General features: G+C 38.8%; 1 protein-coding gene across 1 annotated transcript in view; it reads left to right on the forward strand.

Annotated features, from left to right (window-relative positions):
- NELL2 (neural EGFL like 2) overlaps window positions 1–24,974 on the forward strand; it is a 398,788-nt gene that overhangs the window by 46,345 nt on the left and 327,469 nt on the right. Inside the window, exons 3-4 of the mRNA XM_032876521.1 lie at window positions 22,889–22,974; window positions 23,416–23,544. Of these exons, the coding sequence (XP_032732412.1) occupies window positions 22,889–22,974; window positions 23,416–23,544 (215 nt within the window). The remainder of the gene's footprint in view (window positions 1–22,888; window positions 22,975–23,415; window positions 23,545–24,974) is intronic.

Below are 24,974 nucleotides of genomic sequence, written 5' to 3' on the forward strand. Positions count from 1 at the left end.
ATTTATTTGACAGACAGAGATCACAAGTAGGGGGGGGGGGGGGGGGGCGAGGGGGGAAGCAGGCTCCCTGCTGAGCAGAGAGCTAGCCCAATGTGGGGCTTGATCCCAGGACCCTGGGATCATGACCTGAGCCTTTTACGTGTGGGCTATTCTCTTTATCCACACATCAAATTATTTCCCCCTGCCTTTAGCTTGACTATTGTTGCATCCTGTTTCATTCCAAAGATGACATGTTATTTTAATTGACAAAATTTGGGCATTCAAAATGGTAATTTTATTTTCTGTGCTAAATTTAAGAAGGCCGAGGCTTTAACCCACTGAGCCATCCAGGTGCCCCAACTAGGTGCATTTTTACACCCTTATTCTCATCTTCAACAAATATTTCTTGACGTCTACAGTGTGCCAAGCACTGTTGTAGATATTAAGGATAAAGCAGTGAATAAAGTCGTGAAAATGGAGCTTTATATCATGGAGTGAGGCAACATTGACAATAAACAAGTAAATATATCATAAATATAAATTAAGGAAGGGGGTAGGAAGTGCTGGGTATGTATGTTGGGGGGTGTTGCAGTTGGCCTTCTTTGGGAAGGCCTCACTGACAGGGTGACGTTGGGAAGAAGGAAAGCAGCTGTGTGGGAGAAGTGTATTCCAGGCCAAGAAAACTGGATAAGTGATGTTCCTGAGGCAAGAACATGCTGGGCTGTTTCCAGGAGCACCCAAGGGGTGTTGAAGACAGTGAGTGGGGAGAGAGAAAGATTTTGTCAGAGGGGTATAGGTTGGGCCTGGGTAACATTTCATGTACCTGTTTGTGAAAGTCCAAGGGGATGGTGCATCATCTAAAGACAGTAGTTATAGTTCTATTCTTTAAAATTGTGTGTTTGTTTGTTTATTTATTTATTTATAAAGATTTTATTTATTTATTTGACAGACCGAGCGAGTAGGAAAGCACTAGCAGTGGAAGTGGCAGAGGGAGAGGGAGAAGCAGGCCCCCCCACACTGAGCAGGGACCCCAATGTGGGGCTCAATCCCAGGACCCTGGGATCATGACCTGAGCCCAAGGCAGACACTTAACTGACTGAGCCACCCAGGTAGCGTTTTTATTTTTTAAGTAGGCTCTAGGCCCAACGTGGAGCTTGAACTCACAACCCTGAGATCAAGAGTCACATGCTCTCCTGACTAAACCCCCAAGCACCCTGGCAGTTATATTTTTAGATTAGTCGGGGCGGTTCATAAGGGCTCTTTTGCCAAGTGTACCTGGACCCTGGCTGAGATTTGCTGATCTGAGGCACAGAGCGTGGTACTCATCCCATCGTGGATCTCTACAAAGACCTGTGGAGTAATGAATAAATTTAAGACAGTGAGTCTTACGAGCTAGCTTTGAAATTAATGAGTTGTATGATTTTGAACAAATCACTCAACTTGTCTTTGCCTTAGTGCGCAACCTGAGAACTTTTCAAGCTTTCTTCTTCTGTGATTGGAAGTGACGGCCTGTCTTCCCAGCCTTCCCCCTTAGCGCTGTGATTGTTAAGAGTCAGCCTGCATGGGGAAGGGAGAAGGATGGCCCCAGCACCCCAGCACCTACTCACACATTTATTTTCCTGCTCACTCAGCAGCTCTGTCTTCGGTTTGCATTCTCAGCTCCAGCCTTTGGGCAAGAGAGTAAAGCTGGAAATAGAGGCTGGCCCTGGCATGGTGACAGAAGTCTTGAGTCATTTCTTCCTGTCAGAAGATGCTATGTGTGCATAGATACTTTGGCTGAGCTCACGCTGATCCTGGGTTCCTGCCAGACCATGAAGATGCTCACATAAACTTATCTTTGCTCTCAAGCCATGTGTTTGGGAAACTTGGTCTGGACTTTCTTCCATCTAGCAAGTTCACCAAAAAGAAGATTCCAATGTCAGTCGCTAAGAACTAGCAAGAATTATGTGATGAGTCAGAAAAGATTTTGATTATGTCTTTAGGCCTGAATTTAATAAGTTTTCTTTAAGGTATGGGCTACGTGGGTGGGCCTTTGAGGGGAAAAAAAAAAGGAATAAGTTTTGATTATAGCAAGTGGCAGAGTCAAATAAAATCTTCCTTTGAAAATGGAATTTTTAATGACTTCTATATTTACCATTTCTGGTTGTGGGTGAAGGGAGAAATCTGATATAAGTTAAACTGGTGTCATTAAGAATATGCTGGCCTTTAGCCCTTCTGCGGAGGGTTACTTTGTCCCTTAATGCTCAACAAAGCCCTGTCTTTTAATAGAAAACTGTAAGTAATGCCAGAAGCCGGACTGGCTGGGTCCACATGGAGACTTCATTCTGTTCAGATGAACATTAAGTATTTCAGTGTCTTGGCAAAGGCAGCCAGTACTCACTCTGCTTGTCCATTGGCATTGAAAAATAAGGGCTGTGTGGTGGGATACGTTTTTAAACCAATGACTCATAGCTCTTGGAGACTGATAGCATTTGATAAGCCAGTAAGTCAGTGCTGGGCTCAGAACACTACCCACATATTTTAACCAAGGCTCACAAACTACCATTGCTATTTAGTTAACCATATTCACATTTCTTGTTTTCCTTTCCTTTTTATTCCTGTGGACTAATTTTAATTAGCATTATTTTGCATATGGTAACTGAATGACTAAGCGTAATGACAGAAACAGGCTAACCCTGGTATGGCATAGTTTCATAGGACAACAGGACGACAACAAGACGAACTAGGATTTATTTACTATGTAGCAATTTTTGAAGTGGACTTGACCCTCCCCAGCGCTGGGCTAGATAGGCATTAGTTATGCTATCCTGATAACTGGGGCAGGGAGGTTGTGGTTAGCTCGGGAAAGAAGTGGGACAGAGCCTTGACCCAGAGCTCCTGAGCAAGTTCCAAGCTTGTATCTTTGACCATGCTGTCTCTAGAACTGTTTGAAACAACACTTGTCTTATTTTTCTTAGAGAGTTTCAGTTGAGGTGTGAGTAGTTCAGTGTGTAGAGAATATAAAGAATGTTGACTGAAAGCTAACCTCCTCTCATGTCCCCAGTGGGCATCTCTTTTACCTTCCACTGTCACAAGTGAGTTAGAGTGTGCTTTGGAAGGAAAGGCACCTTGGCTATATAAATTCTCTTTTCCCACTTACATTTGTTTTTTCATACCATTCCCCTTTTGAGATATTGCTTCTTTTTTCTAATCGTTTTGCTTTTATACTTTTTCTTTTTGCTATTTATTGTTATCAATCTCCCCTTATCTTTGTACCCCACTTAGTCCAGTTCTACTTTCAGAATCATTTTATTATTTTCTGTGGTCATATTGTTTCAGTAAAACCTCACAAATAAGGTCTTGAAGGGCTAAGTCTTTCAAGTTACGTGTGGGCTAAGGAAGATGTCTGAGTGTATGGTTGGTTAAATAAATCTGAGTTACTCTGCCTTGAGCCCTGGAATAGAAACCAAGATACTCTGATGATTGTTAATGTAAAATGAAAAGAACAAGAAATGAGTCCAGAATAACTCTGTCATCATCTGAGGCTTTGTGACAGCATGTGAAAGGAGCATATTGTCACATTATTAGTAGTTCAATGTGCTTCACCACTAAGCAGTGTTCCATTGCAGGAATTTATCACAATTCATGTACCCATTTTTCAGTCTGTAGACATTTGGGCTGTTTCTACATTTGCTTAAAATAAATAAAGCTATTATAAACATTCAGAAATGGGTCTTTTGGAGACAATCTGTTTTTATTTTTCCAGAACAAATACCTAGGAGCGAATATTTCACTTTATAAGAAGCTTCTAAACAGCTTTCCAAAGGACCTGTACCATTTTGATTCCCTCCAGCAAAAAAATGAGAAGTCATGTCACTTTGCATCTTACTGGCATGTGGAACTGTCAGCCTTTTTAATTTTAGCCATTCTAATAAGTCTGTATCTCACTGTGAGTTTTTTAAAAATTTATTTATTTTAGAGAGAGAAAGAGAGAGAGCGCGTGAGCAGGGGGAGGGCAGAGGAAGAGAGAAGGGGAGACAATCTCAAGCAGATTCTGTGCAGAGTCTGTTGTGGTTTGATCCCATGACCAAGAGATCGTGACGTGGGCCTAAACCAAGAGTCAGATGCTCAACCCACTGAGCCAGCCAGGTGCTGCTGCCACTGTGGTTTTAATTTGTTTTTTTCCTAATGAGCACTGATGTTGGGGAATTTTTCATGTACTTTTTTGCTATCTATGTATCTCTTTTTGGAGTGTCTATTTAAATATTTTCCTTGTTTTCTTTTTAACTGATTTTTTTTTTGTCTCACTGAAGTATAAGAGTTCTTTATATAATCTCAATACAACTCCTTTATTGCAAATATTTTCTCCTTTATTTTTTAAATTTTCTTGTCTTCTAAAAGTCTAGTTTTTAATTTTGAAGTATCAATTATCAGTTTTTTTCTATTAATTTTTGTGCTTTTTTGGTGCTCCCCCTTTTTTAAAAAGATTTTATTTATTTATTTATTAGAGAGAGAGAGAGAGTGAGAGTGCGAGCACAGGCAGACAGAGTGGTAGGCAGAGTGGCAGGCAGAGGCAGAGGGAGAAGCAGGCTCCCTGCCGAGCAAGGAGCCTGATGTGGGACTCAATCCCAAGACGCTGGATCATGACCCGAGCCGAAGGCAGCAGCCCAACCAACTGAGCCACCCAGGCGTCCCTTTTGGTGCCCTTCTTAAGGAACTTTTGCCTAGAGGTGCCTGGGTGGCTCAGTGGGTTAAGACCTCTGCTTTCGGCTTGGGTCATGATCTCAGGGTCCTGGGATTGAGCCCCACATTGGGTTCTCTGCTCAGCGGGGAGCCTGCTTCCCCCTCTCTCTCTCTGCCTACCTGTCTGCCTGCTTGTGATCTCTGTCTGTCAAATAAATAAATAAAATTAAAAAAAAAAAAGAAACTTTTACCTCACCCAAGTCAGAAAGATTTTCACCTATGTTTTCCTCTAAAACTATAAAGTCCTTACCTTATGATCCATTTCAGGTTAATTCTTAAATATGGTGCAAGATAAGTGTTATGAGTAAGGATTCTCTCCCTCCCTTACTTCCTCCCTCATTTTTCCCCTCCCTCATCTTCTTTGCTTTCTTTCCATATGGATATTCAGTTGTTCAAGTATTATTGTTAAAAAATGATCATTTTTCAGGGTGCCTGGCTGGCTCAGTCTGAAGAGCGTGTAACCCTTGATCTTGGGGTTGTGAGTTTGAGCTCCTTGTTGGGTATAGAGATTACTTAAATAAGAAAACTTTAAAAAATTATCATTTTTCTAGATGAATAGATAAAGAAGATGTGGAATATATATATATATATATATATATACACACACACATATGTGTATATATATATATATTTATACAATGGAATATTACTTGTACATAAAAGAGAATGAAATCTTGCCATTTGCAACAACACGGATGGATTTAGAGCCTATAATGCTAAGTGAAATTAGCTAGCCAGAGAAAGACAAATACCATATGATATCACTCATACGTATAATTTAAGAAACAAATGAACAAAGAAAAAAAAAAAGAGAAAAACCAAAAAACTGACTCTTAACTATAGAGAACAAACTGATGGTTACCAGAGGGCTGGTGGGTAGGGTAATGAGTGAAATAGGTGATGGGAATTAAGAGTACACTTCTGTTGAACACTGAGTAATATATAGAATTATAGAGTCACTATATTGTACACTTAAAACTAATATGGGGGAGAAGTTAAGTCGGCAGGGTAGTAGGGGGAGTCTGAGCTTGCCTCATCCCTCAGACACAGCTAGATCAACATTAAATCATTTTGAATAACTAGGAAATCAATCTGAGGATTATGAAAACAAGCTGCACAATTGGAGGCAGAAAATGTGGCAGATGCAAGGTTAGGAGATGTGAATATTGGGAGAGGAAAGCTGTGGTGCCAGGAAGGGGAGTGAGCACTTTTTGTGAAGGAAAGTCAGGGAGAGAGGGAAAGAGCAGGAGAGAGAGCAGTGCACAGGGTTTGCACAGTATGCCCCAGTGTGGGGATCCCCTGAGATGCAATGGAAGAGAACGAGTACATTTGGAAGAGGGTATGTTGCCTCTCCAAGGACAAAAGGCATGCCAAGCTCCACCGAGCAGCCATTCAGCAACAGGGGACACAGGCACACAAGGAGGGCAGATAACCTGGTCGCAGCTTTTCTTTGTATGTCTCAGTAGACTCCAGCCACTGTGGGACTGCTTTTCTGGGACAGAACAGTGCTGGGTGCACCTCGAGGCTCTCCTCTGGGGGAGGGGAATGGATCCTCATTGTACCAGGCCCTTTAAGATTTGGAGTTTTGAATCTAGCTGCCGGCCAGAGATAAAACACAGTGAGATCTGTGGCACCAGGGTACTGTTGGTCCAGACACAGATAGGTTGAGAGCAGGGATCTGAGGAAGGCCTGGGACACAGGAAAGGAGCTTGTTTGCTTTACTCTGAGGGCCTTCTAAACAGCTGTGGCAGGAAAGTCCCCTACCCAGGGATTAGAGGGCAGGATGATGCCATCTTCCACTCCCCTGCCCATCAGCACAGTCAGACTTGGAAGAGAAACACAGTGCCTTCAGTGGAGGCTGGAGTCACAACAAACCCCTCCCCCTGCAGCTAGGGGCATTTTTACAAGGGCAGGTCAGACTGAGCTAACAGGCCCCCTGCATGTACCAAGTCTACTTATCACAGAGTGCTCCAAAATGTCAGCTTCAGTTCCAGTGCAAATAGGACCAGGCTTTCTTTTTTTCTTTTTCTTTAATTTTTAAAAATTTTTAAACTTTTAACTTTTATATATATATCTATATATAGATATGTAGATATTTATTTTATTTTTTTAATTTTTTGGTATCAGGCTTATAGTGTTTTGTTTTTTTTTTTCATTTGGTGGTTGGTTTGTTTCCTTTTCTCATTTTTTGGATCACTCCTCTTCTCCTTCTTCTTCTTCTTTCTTTTGCTATTCTTTTTTCCTTCTATCTTTTTCTTTGGAATCAGGCTTATAGTTTTTTGTCTTTTTTTTTAATTTTTAAAAGATTTTATTTATTTGACACAGAGAGACAGCCGGAGAGGGAACACAAGCAGGGGGAGTGGGAGAGGGAGAAGTAGATTCCCTGCTGAGCAGGGAGCCTGATGTGGGGATCAATCCCAGGACCCCGAGATCATGACTCAAGCCGAAGGCAGACACCCAGTGACTGAGCCACCCAGGCACCACTTTTTGTCTTTTTGCTTACTTTTTGGTTCCTTTTCCTTTTTTTCTTGGATCAGACTTGCCTTTTTTTTTTTTTTTTTTTTTTTTTAAATCAGGCTTATTTTAAATCAAAGCATACCTAGTTAAAAGTCCAACACTCCCCACTGCAAGCAAGGAGGAGCTCTGTAGAGGACCATGCTATGGGAAAGAGTAGTGGAAACACAATAGCAGAGTGCATACAATCATACACCAGAAACACTTCTTGAAAGCCAGGCCCTGGACAGTATATGGCCACTTAATATAGTATTATTCTCAGGAACAGGAAAAATAACAAACCTCCATAATATGCAAAAGTCAGAAACCTAGACATAATGACAAGATGGAGGCATTCTTCCCAAAAGAAAGATTAAGAAATCACAGCCAGTGATTTGCTCAAAGCAGATATAAGCAATATATCCGAACAAGAATTTAGAACAATAGTCATAAGAATACTAGTTGGGCTTCAAAGAAGGATAGAAGACACCAGAGAAACCCTGGCTGCAGAGTTAAAAGACCTAAAAACTAGTCAGGCTGAAATAAGAAATGGTACAATTGAGATGCAAAAACAACTAGGTGTAATCACAAGGAGAATGGAAGAAGCAGAGGAGAGAATAGGTGATATAGAAGATAAAATTATGGAAAATAAGGTGAAAAGAATAGGGAAAGAAAAACTATTAGATCATGAATATAGACTTAGGGAAATCAGCGATTCCACATAGAGCAATATTATCCATATCATAGGAGTCCCGGAAGAAGAGCAGGAAAAAGGGACAGAAGGTTTATTTAGACAAATTATAGTTGAGGACTTCCCTAATCTGGGAAAGGAAACAGACATTCAAGTCCAAGAGGCACAGAGAATTCGCCCTCAAAATCAACAAAATAGGTCAAAAACAAAACATATCACAGTGAAACTTGCAAAATAACAAAGATAAGGAGAAAATTCTGAAAACAGCTAGGGGCAAAGGTCCTTAACCTATAAGAGTAGACACAGAGGGCTATCAGCAGACCTGTCCATAGAAACTCGATAGGACAGTAAGGAGTAGCATGATATATTCAGTGTGCTAAGTGGGAAAAACATGCATGCAAGAATACTTTTTCCAGCAAGGCTGTCATTCAGAATAGAAGGAGAGATAAAGAGTTTCCAAGACAAGCAAAAACCAAAGGAGTTTGTGAATACTAAAACAGTGCTGCAGGAAATATAAAAGGGAGCCCTTTGCATGGGAAAGAGAGCAAAAGCAACAAAAACTAGAAAGGAACAGAGACAATCTATAGGAACAGTAACTTTATAGGTAATACAATGGCACTGAATTCATCTCTATCAATAATTACTCTGAATGTAAAAGGACTCATAAAGACATAGAGTGTCAGAATGGATAAAGAAAAATAAGACCCATTGGTATACTGCTTACAAGAGACTCATTTTAAACCCAAAGACTGATTGGGTTTTTCCAGATTGAAAGTAAGAGGGTGGAGAACCATCTATCATGCTAATGGACATCAAAAGAAATCTGGAGTAGCCATATTTATATCAGATAAACCAGAGTTTAAACCAAAGGCTATAAAAAGATATGAAGAAGGGCACTTAATATTAAAATAAATGGGTTTAACCAACAAGAAGATCTAACAATTGTAAATATTTATGCCCCCCAGCTTCAGAGCAGCCACATGTAAAAATCAATTAATAACAAATTTAAAAAAACCTCATTGATAATACAATAATAGTAGGGGACTTTAACACCCCACTCACAGCAATGGACAGATCTTCTAAGCAGATCAACAAGGAAACAAGGACTTTGATGACACACTGTACCAGATGGACTTAACAGATGTATTCAGAGCATTTCATCCTAAAGCAGAAGAATACACACTGTTTTCGCATGCACATGAAACATTCTCCAGAATAGATTGCATACTGGGTCACAAAGTATGCAAAGTTTGCACTTGTTGAAGTAGGCTTCAACAAGTGCAAAAAGATCAAGATCACACCATGCATATTTTCAGACCACAACACTATAAAACTTGAAGTCAACCACAGGAAAAAATTTGGAAAGACCACAAATACACAGAGGGCAAAGAACATCCTATTAAAGAATGATTGGGTTGGGATTTCTGGGTGGCTCAGTCTGTTAAATGGGAGCCCTGAGCTTTCAGCTCAGGTCAGATACCAGGGTCCTGGGATTGAGTCCCACATGGGCTCCTTGCTCAGCAGGGAGCTTGCTTCTCCCTCTGTCTGCTGCTTCCCCACCCCTTGTGCCCTTTCTCTCTCTGACAAATCAATAAATAAAATATCTTAAAAAAAATAATGGATGAGTTAACCTGGAAATTAAAGAAGATATTAAAAAAGTACATGGAATCAAATGAAAATGAAACCCAGTGGTCTAAAACGTTTGGGATGCATCAAAGGTGGTCATAAGAGGTAAGTATATAGCAATATAGGCCTTCCTCAAGAAACTAGAAAGTCTCAAATACACAACCTAATCTTACACCTAAAGGAACTGGAAAAAGTACAGAAAATAAGCCTAAAACCAACAGAAGGAGGGAAATAATAAAGATTAGAGCAAAAATCAATGATATAGAAATACAAAAAAACCCCAGTAGAACAGATCAACAAAACTAGGAGCTTGCTCTTTGAAAGAATAAGATTGATAAACCCTCAGCCAAATTTATCAAAAAGAAAAGAGAAAGGACCCAAATAAATAAAATCATGCGTGAAAGAGGAGAGATCACAACCAACACTACAGAAATACAAACAATTATGAGAGAATATTATGAGCAATTGTCTGCCAACAAATTAGGCAATCTGGAAGAAACAGATAAATTCCTAGAAACATATAAACTACCAAAACTGAAACAAGAAGAAATAAGAAATCTGAACAGCAAAGAAATTGAATCAGTAGTCAAAAACCTCCCAACATTCAAGAGTCCAGATGGCTTCCCATGAGAATTCTACCAAGCATTTAAAGTAGAATTAATGAATGTTCTTCTGAAACTGTTCCAAAAAACAGAAGGGGAAGGGAAACTTCCAAATCCATTCTACGAACCCAGAATTACCTTGATCCCAAAACCAGACAAGACTTCACTAAAGAGGAGAATTATAGACCAATATCCCTAATGAACATGGATGCAGAAATTCTCAACAAGATATTAGCTTATTGGATCCAACAATATATTAAAAGTATTATTCATCATGACCAAGTGAGATTTATTCCTGGACTGCAAGATTGGTTCAATGTATGCAACCAATCAACGTGATACACCATTTTAATAAAAAAAGCATAAGAACCATATGATCCTCTCAATAGTTGAAAACATATTTGACAAAATGTAGAATGCTTTCTGAATAAAAACCGTCAAGAAAGTACAGATAGAAGGGATATACCTCAACATCATAAAGGCCATATGCAAAAGACCCACAGCTAATAATCATCCCCAATAGGGAAAAACTGAGATCTTTTCCTCTAAGGTCAGGAATATGACAGGGATGTCCACTCCCACCACTGTGCTTCAAAAACATAATACTGGAAGTCCTGGCCTCAGCAATCAGACAACCAAAAGAAGTAATAGGCATCCAAATTGACAAGGAAGAAGTCAAGCTTTCACTCTTCCCAGAAGACATGATACTCTACGAAGAAATCTTGAGAGACTCCACCAAAAATTGCTAGAACTGATACATGATTACAACAAAGTTGCTGGATGTAAAATCAATATATAGGAATCTGTTGCATTTCTATATGAATAATGAAGCAACAGAAAGAGAATTTAAGGAATCGATCCTATTTACAATCACACAAAAACCATTTGATACCTAGAGATAAACCTGATCAAAAGAGGTAGAAGATCTGTATTTCTGAAAACTGTAGAACACTTATGAAAGAAATTGAGGAAGACACAAAGAAATGGAAAAACATTCTATGCTCATGGATTGGAAGAACGAATATTGTTAAAATGTCAATGCCCGAGCAATCCACACATTCAATGCAAGCCTGTTCAAAATAGCACCAGCATTTTTCACATAACTAGAAGAACCAATTCTAAAATTCATATAGAACCACCAAAGACCCCAAATAACCAAAGCAATTTTTAAAAAGATAAAGAAAGTGGGAAGCATCACAATTCCAGACTTCAAGCTCTATTACAAAGCTGTAATCATCAAGACAGTAGGTACTGGTACGAAAACAGACACATAGATTAATGGAACAGAATAGAGAACCCAGAAAAGGACCCATAGATATATGGTCAACTAATCTTTGACAAAGCAGCAAAGAATATCAGGTGGAAAAAAAGAAAGTCTCTTCAACAAATGGTGTTGGGAAAACTGGACAGTGACTTGCAGAATGAAACTGGACCACTTTCTTACACCATATGCAACAATAAATTCAAAATGGATAAAAGACCTAAATGTGAGACAGGAACCCACCAAAATCCTAGAGGAGAAAATAAGCAGTAACCTCTGACCTCAGCTACAGTGACTTCTTACTAGATGTGTCTCTGGAGGCAAAGGAAACAAAAGCAAAAATGAACTATTGGGACTTCATCAAGATAAAAAGCTTCTGCACAGCAAAGGAAACAATCAATAATACTGAAAGGTAGCCTACAGAATGAAAGAAGATATTTGCAAATGACATATATGATAAAGGGCTAGTGTCCAGAATCTATAAAGAATTCATCAAATCAACACCCAAAGTAAATAATCCAGTTAAGAAACGGGCAGAAGACATGAACAGACTTTTCTCCAAAAAAGACATACAAATGGCTAACAGACACATGAAGAAATACTCAACATCATTCATCATCAGGGAAGTGCATATCAAAACTACAGTGAAATACCACCTCACACCTGTCAGAAGGGCTAAAATGAACAACTCAGAAAACAACAGATGTTGGTGAGGATGTGGAGAAAGGGGAAATCTTTTGCATTGTTTGTGGGAGGGCAAACTGGTACAGCCACTCTGGAAAAAGCATGGAGGTTCCTGAAGAAGTTAAGAATAGAGCTACCCTTCCATCCAGGTATTGCACTACTAGGCATTTATCCAGTAGATACAAAAGTGCTGATCTAAAGGGGGCACATACATGCCGTTATTTATAGCATTACTATCAACAATAGCCAAATTATGGAAGGAGCCCAAATGTCCATTGATTCATGAATGGATAAAGAAGAAGTGTCTACACAAGGAAATATTACTCAGCCATCAAGAAGAATGAAATCTTGACATGTGGAACGAAGTGGATGGAACTAGAGTGTATTATGCTAAGTGAAATGTCAGTCAAAGAAAGACAAATATATAATTTCACTCGTATGTGGACTTCCAGAAACAAAACAGATGAACATAGGGGAAGGGAAGGAGAAATAAAATAAGATAAAAAATAGAGAGGGAGGGAAACTGTAAAAGACTCTTAACTACAGAAAACAAACTGAAGGTTGCTGGAGGGGGGAAAGGTGGGAAGGATGCGCTAAATGGGTGATGGGCATTAAGGAGGGGACTTGTAGAGATGAACACCAGGTATTATATATAAGTGATGGATCACTAAATTCTACTCCTGAAGCCAATACTACACTATATGTTAACTAATTTAAATTTAAATTTAAAAAGAAATTAATATAACGTAAGTTATATTGGAATTAGAATCTTAAAAAGTTATTATTCATTGAAGTATCTGTGCCTTCATAAAAAATCAGTTAAGCATACTTGTGAGTCTATTCCTATACTCTTTTGTTTATTCCATTAATTTTTATTAGGATGTCCTCATCCTAATAACACAGTCTTGATCTATGATATATCTTTTAGTATATTCTTAAAGTCAGATGGCATTAATCCTCTAGTTTTTCTCTTTCTCAATGATTTTTGGCTTTTCTATTTTCTTTGCCTTTCCATATAAATTTTAGAATCAGCTTCTCAATTGCTACCAAGTAGACTACTGGGATTTTGAGTGGGATTGTCTTAAATTTTTAGATCTATATGAATATAATTTATACCGTAACATTAAATCTTCTTATTGATTACCATGATGAATCTTTTCATCCTTTTAGGTCTTTAATTTCACTCAGCAATGTTCTGTAATTCCCAGTGTTAAATCTTCTCTATAGTTAGATTTCTCTATATGCATTTTTTCTTTTAATGCTATTATAAATGGTATTTTTTTTTTTTTTACATTTTCAGTGATTCCTTGCAACCATATTACATATAATTTATTTCTATGTTGACCTTGTATTCTATAACATTGCTAAGCTCACTTACTAGTTCTAATGGGTTTTTCAAAGATTCTTTGGGGATTTTTAAATGTAGATGACCAAAGTGTCTAGGGAAAAAATTATTATCTTTGGGTGCCTGAGTGTCTCAATTGTTAAGCATCTGCCTTTGGCTCCAGTCATGATCCTGGGGTTCTGGGATCAAGCCCCGAATCGGGCTCCCTGCTCAGTGGGAGCCTGCTTCTCCCTCTCTGACTTTCCCTGTTTGTATTCCCTCTCTCACCCCCACTCTGTCAAATAAATAAATAAAGTCTTCAAAAAAAATCATTATCTCTTTGTTTCCAACCTGAATGGTTTTTACTTTTTCTTGGCTCATTTCATTGATTGTAAACTCCAGTGGTGTTTTGTTGTTAAGGCAGAATATTTTTAAATGTCCTTTATTAAACTGAGCAAATTCCCTTCTATTTTTACTTCACAGTGAGTTATTTATTTTATTATCAACAGTTGAATTTTATCTAATGCTTTTCTTGTATCAATTAATATGATCATGTAATTTATCTTTTTTAGATTGTAAAGTGGTAGATTACATTGATTGATTTTTAAAATGTTGAATCAACTATATATTTCTGGCCAGGACCCTACTTTGTTATTGTTTGTTGTTGTTTTTATATATTGTTGGATTTAATGTAGTAATTTTTTTTTTGAGGATTTTGCATGTATGTTCAAAAGATATATTTTGTGTCCATGTTCAAAAGATACATGTTGTGTCTATGTTCTAATTTTCTTTTCTTTTTTTTTTTAAGATTTTATTTATTTGACAGACAGAGATCACAAGTAGGCAGAGAGGCAGGCAGAGAGAGAGAGAGAGGAGGAAGCAGGCTCCCTGCTGAGCAGAGAGCCCGATGTGGAGCTCAATCCCAGGACCCTGGGATCATGACCTGAGCCGAAGGCAGAGGCTTTAACCCACTGAGCCACCCAGGCACCCCTCTAATTTTCTTTTTTTTTTTGGTCTGTTTTTGTATTTCATTGTCTTTGTCTAGTTTTTGTATTAGTAATGCTAGTCTTACAAAAAGAAGTGGGAATCATTCCCTCCTCTTCTGTTTTCTGGAAGATTTGTTTATGCTTGATGTTATTTCTTCTTTAAATGTTTTGTGGAATTTGGAATTGAAATTATCTGGGACTAGAGATTTCCATTGACTGCGAGAGAGGAGTATAAGAAGTTCCTAACTATAATTGTGGATTTGTCAGTTGCTCCTCCAGTTCTGTCACCATTTCTCTAAGGCAAATGCTTCATGTATTTTAAAGTTTGCTATTATGTGCAGACACACTTAGGATTGTTATGTCTTCTTTGCCAATTGATCCTTTTAATATTCTATAATATACCTCTTTTTCCATGGTAATTTTCTTTGCTCTCAAGTTTACTCTTTTTTTTTATATATTAATATAACCATTCCAACTTTCTTTTGATTGATGTTTGCATAGTATACTTTTTCTTAATTCTTTTACCTTAAATTTACCAAAGTATATTTGAAGTGAATTTTTTAATAGTGTATAGTTAGGTTATATTTTTCGAGTCCATTCTGACAATTTTGGTCTTTTCATTGTTGTGTTTAGACCACTTACATTTAATGCCATTATTGGTATGTTTGGATTTTGGTCTACCATTTTATTATTTCTTTTGTCTGTATTCCTTTTATTTCTCTCTTAACCCTTTCTTTCCTCTTTCAAGTTATTTGAATATTTTTTAGTATTCTATCTTTTGTATCTTTAACTGGATCTTTGTATAGCTTTTAAAGTTAGTGTTCTAGAGAATAAACTATACATACTTAACTATTCACTGTCTCCTTCGAGTTCATATGCTACCACTTCAATTAGAATGTAGAAAATTTATCACCATATTGGTTCATTTATCCTCATCTCTTTATGTTGTGGTTGTTTTACATATTAATAACCATACTTTTAAACCCATTTAGACAATTTAAAAATATTTCTTTCAGTCACTATGATAGCCAGAGGAATGGCTCCTCAAAGATATCTATACCCTAATCCCTAGAACCTGTGACTCTATTCCCTGACCTGACAAAAGAACTTTGTACAAGTAATTAAGGTTAAGGGCCTTTGTTGAGGTCTTAGATTATCCTAGATTATTCAGATGACCTTAGTGTCATCATGTAAGTGCTTAAAAGCTGAGGACCTTTCCAAACTGTAGTCAGAGAAACAGAGGATACACTGTCAAAGGTATCCTTAGATACTGCTGTTGCTGGCTTTGAACATAGAAGGGGGGGCAATGAGCCAGGGAAGGCAGACATTCTCTAGAAGCTGATAAAGGGTTTTCCCAAGAGCCTTCAGAAAGGAATACAATCTTATTGACACTTTGAGTTTAGCCAGATGAGACCAGTGTCTGATTTATGACCTACAGAACTGTAAGATCATAGATTTGTGTTATTTTAAGCTGCTAAGTGTGTGATAATTTGTTATACCAACAATAGAAAGCTAATACAAGCATCAAGCATATTTTATAGGACTCAAAAGAAGAATAGTCTATTATGTTTATCGAGATATTTACCATTTTTGTTGCCATTTCTTCATTCCTGATATGCTAGTTGTCTTTCTGTTATCATTTCTCTTCTGTTTGAAGAACTTCCTGTAGCAGTTCTTTCAAAGTAGGTCTGCTAATAACCGGTTCTTTTAAAACTTCTTTATCTGAGAATATTTTTCCTTCATCTTTATTTCTGAAGGTATTTTCATCAGATACAGAATTCCAGAATGACTTTATTCTTTGAATACTTTTAAAAATGTTGTTCCTGGAGCACCTGGGTGGCTCAGTGGGTTAAGCCTCTGCCTTCAGCTCAGGTCATGATCTCAGGGTCCTGGGATCGATCCCCTAGTCAGGCTCTCTGCTCAGTGGGGAGCCTGCCTTCCCCTCTTTCTCTACCTGCTGCTCTGCCTACTTGTGATCTCTCTCTCTGTCAAATAAATAAATAAAATCTTTAAAAAAAAATGTTGTTCCCCTCCATCTGGCCTTTGTGGTTTCTGATAAATCTGAATTAATTCAAATTGTTGCTTCCCTATAAATAAAGTGTCCTTTTTCTTTAGTTGCTTTCAATATTTTTTCTTTGTGATAGTTCTCTTTTTTATTGTTTTCAGCAGTTTGATTATGATATGGCTGGTCATGGGTTCCTTTGAATTTATCCACTTTGGGATTTACTGAGCTCCTTGAAACCATAAATTCATGTCTTTTGACACATTCAAGAAGTCTTAAGGCATTTTTTCTTTTCTTTTCTTTTTGAATTTTTATTTAAATTTTAGTTAACATACAGTGCAATAGTGGTTTCAGGAGTAGAATTCAGTGATTCATCACTTACATGCAATACCCAGTGTTCATCACAACAAGTGCCTTTTTTAACATCCATCACCTATCTAGCCCATCCTCCACTCATTTCCCTCCATCAACTCTCAGTTTGTTCTCTATCATTAAGAGTCCTTTTTGGCTTGTTTCCCTCTCCTTTTTTTCTTTCGCCCCTTCCCATATCTTATCTGTTTTCTTTCTTAAAGTCCACATATGAGTAAAATCATATAGTATTTGTCTTTCTCTGATTGACTTATTTCACTTAGCATAATACATTCTAGTTCCATCCATATTATTGCAAATGGCAAGATTTCATTCTTTTTGATAGCTGAGTAATATCCCATTCCATAATATAGACATGCCACATCTTTTTTATCTGTTCATCAGTTGATGGGCATTTGAGTTCTCTCCATAGTTTACCTATTGTTGATATGCTGTTAAGCCATTATTTCTGGAAACTTTTTTTGTACTGAACTCTTTTCTTTTGGGATTCTGAAGACAAGTTTCTTTAGGTATTGTCTCACAGATTTCTGCTATTATATTAATTAATTTTTTTCCCTCTGTTGTTCAGACTAGATAATTTCAATTGATCTATCAGACTCACTCTCTCCTCTGTCATCTCTAGTACTAACCCATTTTAATGAGTTTTAAATATTCAGTTATTACGCTTTCCAGTTCTAAAATCTTTACTTTTATTTATTTGCTGCCACTTCTCATTTGTTTCAAGAGTGTTTGCCCTTATTATTTGGAGCATTTTTATAATAGATTCTTTAATGTCTTTTAAAAATTATTCCAATATCTATCATCTTGGCATTAGTGTCTGTTGATTGTGTTTTTCTCATGTAAGTTGCATTTTCCCTGGTTTTTTTTCATATGCCAAATAATTTCAGATTATATCCTGAACATTTTAATATTATGAGACTCTGAATCTTGTTAAGTACTTTTTTTTTTTAAAGCAGACAAGTGAATCAGTAGGATTTAGACTGCAAATTCAAATTTTGACTAGCCTTTGTGTGTGTGTGTGTGTGTGTGTGTGTGTGTGTGTGTGGTTTCAAAGACTTTGTGGGATATTCAGATTTATCCTCTGTGTGTACCACTCAGAGGCAGTCTGACTCTGATGGTGGTTTATTCTTAGAAGTACTTGCTGCCAGTATGGTAGTACTTCACACTCTGCTCTTTCTCAATTTGCCTGCTCCTCTTTAATTATCAGAGTCCTCAAATATTCCATGCATGCTGTCTAGATTTTATAGCTTTCAGAGGGAGAGAGAAGGGTGAAGTGTGCTTGTTCTATCTTACCCAGAATTAGTCTCATATCCTTCAACTTTTGAAAGTTTTTTACTTGTTTCTTAAATATTTCCTATAACTTTGTCTGCTTCCATTCTGTCTAGGCTCTTATTCCATATCTCTAAGTAGTTGTGTGTTGGATCTTCTAATTCTAATATTCGTGGTTTTTTTTCATGTGTTCCATCTTCTTATCATTCTTGCCCATTCTCAATAACATTCTCAGATCTCATTTTTTGTTCTAAGTTTTTTTTTTGTTGTTGTTCACTAATTTTCAGTTCTGTTTTATCTGTTGCTTTTTATAGCCAATGGCTTTAAAATATATTTTATTTCCAGAAGTTCCATTTTATTTCCTTTGAAATCTGCTTGATCTTTTCTCATACAATTCTGTTCTTTCATTTTTTGTATTCCTTTACAAAAAAATTATTAATCATTCAACATACTTATTTTGTACTTTCTATCACATTTTTATAATATTCTGAGTTCATGAGACTCTAATGCTCTTTTTCTGTGTGTGTGCCTCCTGGCTGTTTCTCGTGGTACTTTATTTCAGTGTTGTTCTTATTGTTATATTGTGATCTTATGCTTGTCAGAAAATTTCCTGTTATATGCTAGAGGTTGTGGACGGTCCCTTAATAGAAATTTTATATTTTGTTCTTCAGGAGAGTCTGTGGGGTCTCCTGAATTTATTCTAATTTCTGATTGTAGAATTCCTACACCAGTGGGAGTGTAATTTTGGACTGTATATCTGCAAGTGGCAAGGCTTAAGAATTGACATTTATTATAGATGACTTTATTTTCCATCTGTGGTCATGTGCAGCTGGAAGGCAATTTTGTCACTTCTTAGACCAATGTACAAAAATTTTAAAGTTTCTTTTTACATACAGTATAATCCTTTAAAGCTTCCTATTTTTATCAGAGGGACCAGTAGTATCTTCACCTCTTCTGGCTTTGCCCATAATTCATTGTTTCCAGTTCTTGTGTGGATGTTAAAATCCTACCCCATTGTCTTGGGTCCCCTATTAAGTCTGAAATCCTACGTCCCACCCTCTCCCAATCATTGCATTTGCTACTCCTTTCTCTGCCAATCTCCAGCTACCTTTTTTCTCATAGCATCCCAGAATTTTCTTTCTTCTTATGAATAAAAATGATATTAAATATTTCATTTGGCTTTATGATATGTATATGGTAGAAGGAAATCTTCTCAGGGTCAGTAGAATCTTCCATTTTGACTGAACTTTTCATTATGTGGTTAGTATTTACATTAGTTTTCTATGAATGCTGATCACAAAGTTAGGGGATTAAAACAGCACAAATTTATTATTTTATAGTTCTGTAGTTTACAAGTCTAAAATGGATCTCAGTGAGCTAAAATTAGGGTATTGGCAGTGTTCTGTTCCTTTCTGAAGGATGTAGGGGAGAATCCTTTTTCTTGTACTTTCTAGCTTCTCAAGGCTGCCCACCCACATACTTGGCTCATAGCCCTTCTATATATTTCCATCATTATAGGCAGCAACAAAAAAACAAATTCTTCTCATTTTATGCTACTCTAAACTATTCTTCTGCTTCCTCTTGCACATATAAGGACCTTTGTGATTATATTGGCCACATCCAAACAATCCAGGGTAATCTCCCTATTTTAAGGTCACCTGAATGGAAATCTTAATCCCTTCTTCAAGTTCCTTTGCCATGTAAGGAAATATTCACAAGTTCTAGTAATAGGACATGTATTTTTGGAGGATGGGAAAGGGCATCATGATTTCTTCCACAATGACTATAAGCAAAAATTTTAACATTTTCTGAAGGAAGTTTCAGTGTATGCAGATTTAATATAAATGACAACCACAACATAAATGGATGAGGATAAACGGACCAATACGTTGGTAAAGTTTCTATATCCCAATGTAGAAATGGTAACATATAGACTTTATAATAGATGGTGAGAAGTTAAGTATGTATATTTTATTCCCTAGAGCATCAATTTAAGAAACTACACAAAAAGATATAATTACAAGACATATAGATAAAATTGAATATTAAAAATACTGGCTTTTAGTTATAGAAACCAGGATGCTATTAATTATTCTACAAAGCACAGGAAATTCTTTTTTTTTTTTTAAAGATTTTATTCATTTATTTGACACAGAGAGATCACAAGCAGGCAGAGAGGCAGGCAGAGAGAGAGGAGGAAGCAGGCTCCCTGCTGAGCAGAGAGCCCGATGCGGGGCTCGATCCCAGGACCCTGAGATCATGACCTGAGCCGAAGGCAGTGGCTTAACCCACTGAGTCACCCAGGCGCCCCTAGCACAGGAAATTCTTAACAAAGAAGTATCCAACCTCAAAAATGTCCAAGCTCTAAAGTTGAGAACCTTGCCCAGGTTGATTACCAGGCCCTAGCTAATATAACTTACATTTCTTACAGTTTTCCAAAGCTTTATACTTTAGTTTTATAGAAATAGCTTTCTCTTTCTCTCTTTCTGTAGTCATATTTTAATGGTTTCCATAACTTTAGTTAGGTCACATAATTACAGTAGCAGGTTAAACTGCAATAATTTGGGGGGACAAAATACCACTCTTCTGGAGGGAACATAAGTGTGTGTGTTGTGTGTGGGGGGGAACTAGAGACAAGCTTACTAACCACCAGACTTCAGCATGTAATAGGTGAGCATCAGAGAGATTAAAGAGTACTGATTCTGTGATTTGGTTGAGTATCTGTAGGTTAGGAGAACTTCTACATGTATATATGTATGTATATGTATATTTACTTTCCCTTCTTATTTTATCTTCCAGTAGAATTTTAAATAATGAGATTATTTAAAATTTATTTCATGTAACTTTTATATTTCATGTAACTTTTATTTCATGTAACTTATTATAATCCAATATTTTGGATGTACAGCTATAGAAAGATCTTTAATTTCCTGATGAATAATTTCCTTTGAATTAATTCAGTTCAACTAGATTAATTTTATTTTGTTTTTCAAATTTAGGAAATTTCATACAACATTTCATGAAGTACTGGAATATTTCTTTCTTAAAGTTTGCAAAATCCCAAGTAGAATTAAGTGGAAATTTTGATAGCTATAATTAAAAATTATACTGAAAAAGTTTCCTGATTCTGATTTTTTTGCTTAAAAAATGCAACAGTAGAGCTAAAAATGTCCCCCTCACCCCATTATAGTATAATATAGTACATATTTCTCTGCTGGAGACTCAGACTCCATTTTGGTAACTAGCTGTGTAGGATCCTGTTAAAGAATTCAGAATCTACTTGTTCGGATGGAAAGTTAAGATACTCAATTGATCTTTGGAGCAATTAACATTTTAATCACTTTTGAAACCCTTACTTGTCAGTATGGGCATTGAATGTCATTATTCAAAATTTACCTCAAAATTTTAGGGCTGTGTTGAAAAATATTATGAGCAATTGACTTTAAGTGTATTTTCGCCTGTTGAGAATTAGATCTTAGATGTCCTCACTGTTATGGTCCCAGAGTGAGAATGGTGAGAAGGGTGGGTAGAGCCTGCTTGAGTGTGATCAACAACAGGGTAGCTCTTCTATCTTGACCAAGCTCTGTCTTCTGCTTATTTCTCTCCTTTCTCTTTTCCTTCCTTACATCCATCCATCCATCTACCCATTTATCTACCTACCGATCATCTATCTCTTCTTTTTGGTGTGGCAGGCACGCTGGCTCTGGTGCCCTTGTCTCCTGCTGTGGGCGTGTCCTGGAGAACCAGAGCCCCGTTCTCCGTGTTGTGTGGCAGGGGGCGCGCGAGGTCCCGGAGCTGTCCAGCAGTTCCAGTATAAGTTCTCCCCTGCACGCTCCGCGCTAGGGAAGCTCTTCAGCGCCCCGCCCCGGGCAGGGAACCTCTCCCCTAGGGCTGCCAGGGCTTCCCAGGCTCGCCACCCGCCTCTGCCAGTCTCTCTCTACTTCGTCCAGCCCCACCTTGAGAGGCTAGCTTGCTTTGGGCGGCCCTCCTCCGCATGCCCCCGCGAAGGAGTTCCCTTTCCAGTCCCCGGGGCTGCTTCGGAGCCCAGCGCACGATTGTACGCCGGCTTCCCTCCTTTGCCTAAAGGGCGGGCGAGCGCGTCTTCTAGCCTCGCCTTCTGCGACTGGGTGGTCCTTTCTCTCCGACTGTCTTTCAGGACACGCGCCCGAAATCAGGGGGTGAGAGCAAAGACCGCCCATCAACTTAGCACCTTGAATTTAGATCTTTGGATTCTGAAAGGAGGTTGGCGTTGCCCGGGTCAGCGAGTGAGGGAGGTAGGAGGGCGGGGCTGCAGCAGCCCCAGGGCTAGCTGTACAGGGCTAGGAGCCGGGGCTGGAGAGGGACGCGGAGTGCCGGGCCTCGCCCTCGGCGGTCCCTCCCTGTCCCTCCTCTCCCCTCCTCCCCGGGCCTGCCCCTCCCGCTCCGGGGGAGCCGTCTCTCCACCGCGCGTCTCCGGCGCTCTCTCCATTGTCTCTGCCTTTACAACAGGTTCGCGCGGCAGGGGAAGACGGGCGGGTGCGGGGCCGCCCCACCCCCGGCTTTCTTGGGGCCGCCTCCCTTCCTCTGGGTGTGCGTGCCTTCGGCTGCTTTTATTCAGCTCCAGAGCTAATTCCCCCGCGGAGCAGCCCCCGAGCGAGCCCGACCCCTCTCTCTGGGCACCCCCGGTTCTGCCCGCGCTGCCGCCTCGGCTCTGCGTGTGGGAATGATGTGCGCATTGGAGGGTCTAAGTTCTTCACGTGCCTGGGGGGTCCTCCCATTTTTTTCTTAGGCAACCAAATCGTATTAATCCTACTAATCAGTAAATGCGAGGCAGCGGCAGGAGGCACAAACGCTATTTTCCCGCTTGATTCCGAGAACCTCTTCGATTTTTATTTTTAAAGAGGGAGACGATGGACTGAGCAGATCCACACCATGGAGTCTCGGGTCTTACTGAGAACATTCTGTTTAATCTTCGGTCTCGGAGCAGGTGAGTGGCCCAGAGCCGGGGCCGGGGAACCGATGGCCCTCGCCTCGGGGCAGCGGGAGCTGGTTGGGGACGCCTTGCTTTTCCTCCACCCGAAGTAGGTCTAGAGTGGGAAGCTTGGAGTAGAGGGTGGGTTTGGATTTGGATTTTTCTGTGTTTGCCTTGGAGACGCCAGGGCCGGTCACACCCCTAGTCCAGGGTCTGAGAGCCGAGGGGGAACTTTGCACGGAGAGGGGTTTAAAGTAGGTCAGGGAAATGGGACTGGGTGCTCCGCTATTTAAAGCTTGGCTGCTGATTTCAGGTAAGGCTCTGCGCGGTGGAGGAGGGAGTCCTCTTCCCTAGTCAGTTCCCAGTACTGTCTCCAAGACGCCGGTCTTTGATGCCCTGGAGGAAGAGGCTTGTATTTTGATGGTGTTTTTTCTTTCTTCCCCACCCTCCCACCAGTCTGGGGGCTTGGTGTGGACCCCTCCCTACAGATTGACGTCTTAACTGAGTTAGAACTTGGGGAGTCCACGACTGGAGTGCGCCAGGTCCCCGGACTGCATAATGGGACGAAAGCCTTTCTCTTTCAAGGTATGGAGCGCGTGCCGAGTCCCCAATGCAGTTTCAATTCGGATAATCCCAGAGGGAGTTGGCCTCAACAGCTCCTCCTAACTTCTGTATTGCCTCATGGATGGCAGTATCTGGAGCTGAGATGTGGAGGGGTTAATGTGACACACATACACACACACACCTTCCATCTCTTTTTAAGTGGTTTGGTTTTTCTCCCCTCCCGCCCTCTCCTCCTTACCTTGTACTCTTGCCAGTTCTAATGGATAGTTCCTTAATTACTGTACAGAAACTCCGATGGCAGATGGTTGATTTTAGAGTCTGGGGAACAATGAATTATAGCACAAACGCCTGGTTTGGGTGAAATTGATTAAGGTAGAAAATAGGATAGCTTAATCTTAGTTAAGACATGGCTCTCTGAAAGTTTCAGGTACAGTGGTGCCTGGTTGGGAGGAATTTCTTTATGTGGAGTAGCTTTCTGGAAAAATGAATCGCTCTCAATAGTTTTATCTACTGTATATCACAAATACACCATATTTGAAACAATTCCTCTTTGAGAGATCATCATTCTACTCTATCAATGTCAAGAGAAAGAGAATAATATTCTCTTCAGTATTCTTTTGAAATTTTACAAATAAATTTTAATTCAGAGGTATATCTTGAATCACTATTAATTGAATGCGTAATATTATAGAACTTTTTTTTTGGAGTCTGTGGGTGTTGGCGATGCATAAGGTCTGCATTTTCATTTATATTTGAATATGTAGTCAGAAGCAAATCCCAATGCTTAAAACCTTTGATTGACCAAAGCTTTTGAATATTGTTTGGTTTGTGGAAAGATGTAATATAAGTTTCTAAAAGGTGGCTAAATACATACATAAAGATTCTTTTCACATACAGTGAAGTATAGATGAAGGCAAAAGAGAAATGAAGTTTGGTTTAAAATATCTGATAGACTGACTGAAGCATCTTCTCCCTAGCCACCCAGATTTTTCTTTTGTGATTTTGGTACCATGGCTTCAAGAAAAGTGTAACTCATAATTGCTAAAGAGTTGGATATGCAAAATAAAACCACTTTAGCAAATCTGCCACCAAGAAACAGGCATAAAATAAAACTTGAATGTCTCTGTAGTGGTGTTGTTGCCTGACATAACCAGTATGTGTCACCATGGACAGTAACACTATTGCTTTACAATGGGAAAAGGAGGAAATTGACTTGTGTTGCATTTATTTAAAACAAGTTTACTCTTATAAAAATTAAAATGTAATTTTCTCTTTTAATTATGAGCCCACTAAATGTTTTTATTGTGACAAATATTTGTGATGATATTTTATTTACTTAGAGGTCTTTTTGGGGGAGGGGTGGGAGTGCAGCTTAGATATTGAATCCCTTAGAAACAAATTTAATTTGGAAAATTTAATAAAGGAAGTAAGACCAGAGTGTCAGCAAACTT

Source organism: Lontra canadensis, unplaced genomic scaffold, assembly GCF_010015895.1.
Source record: "Lontra canadensis isolate GAN:19392208 unplaced genomic scaffold, GSC_riverotter_1.0 scaffold59, whole genome shotgun sequence".
NCBI classification, from domain to species: domain Eukaryota; kingdom Metazoa; phylum Chordata; class Mammalia; order Carnivora; family Mustelidae; genus Lontra; species Lontra canadensis.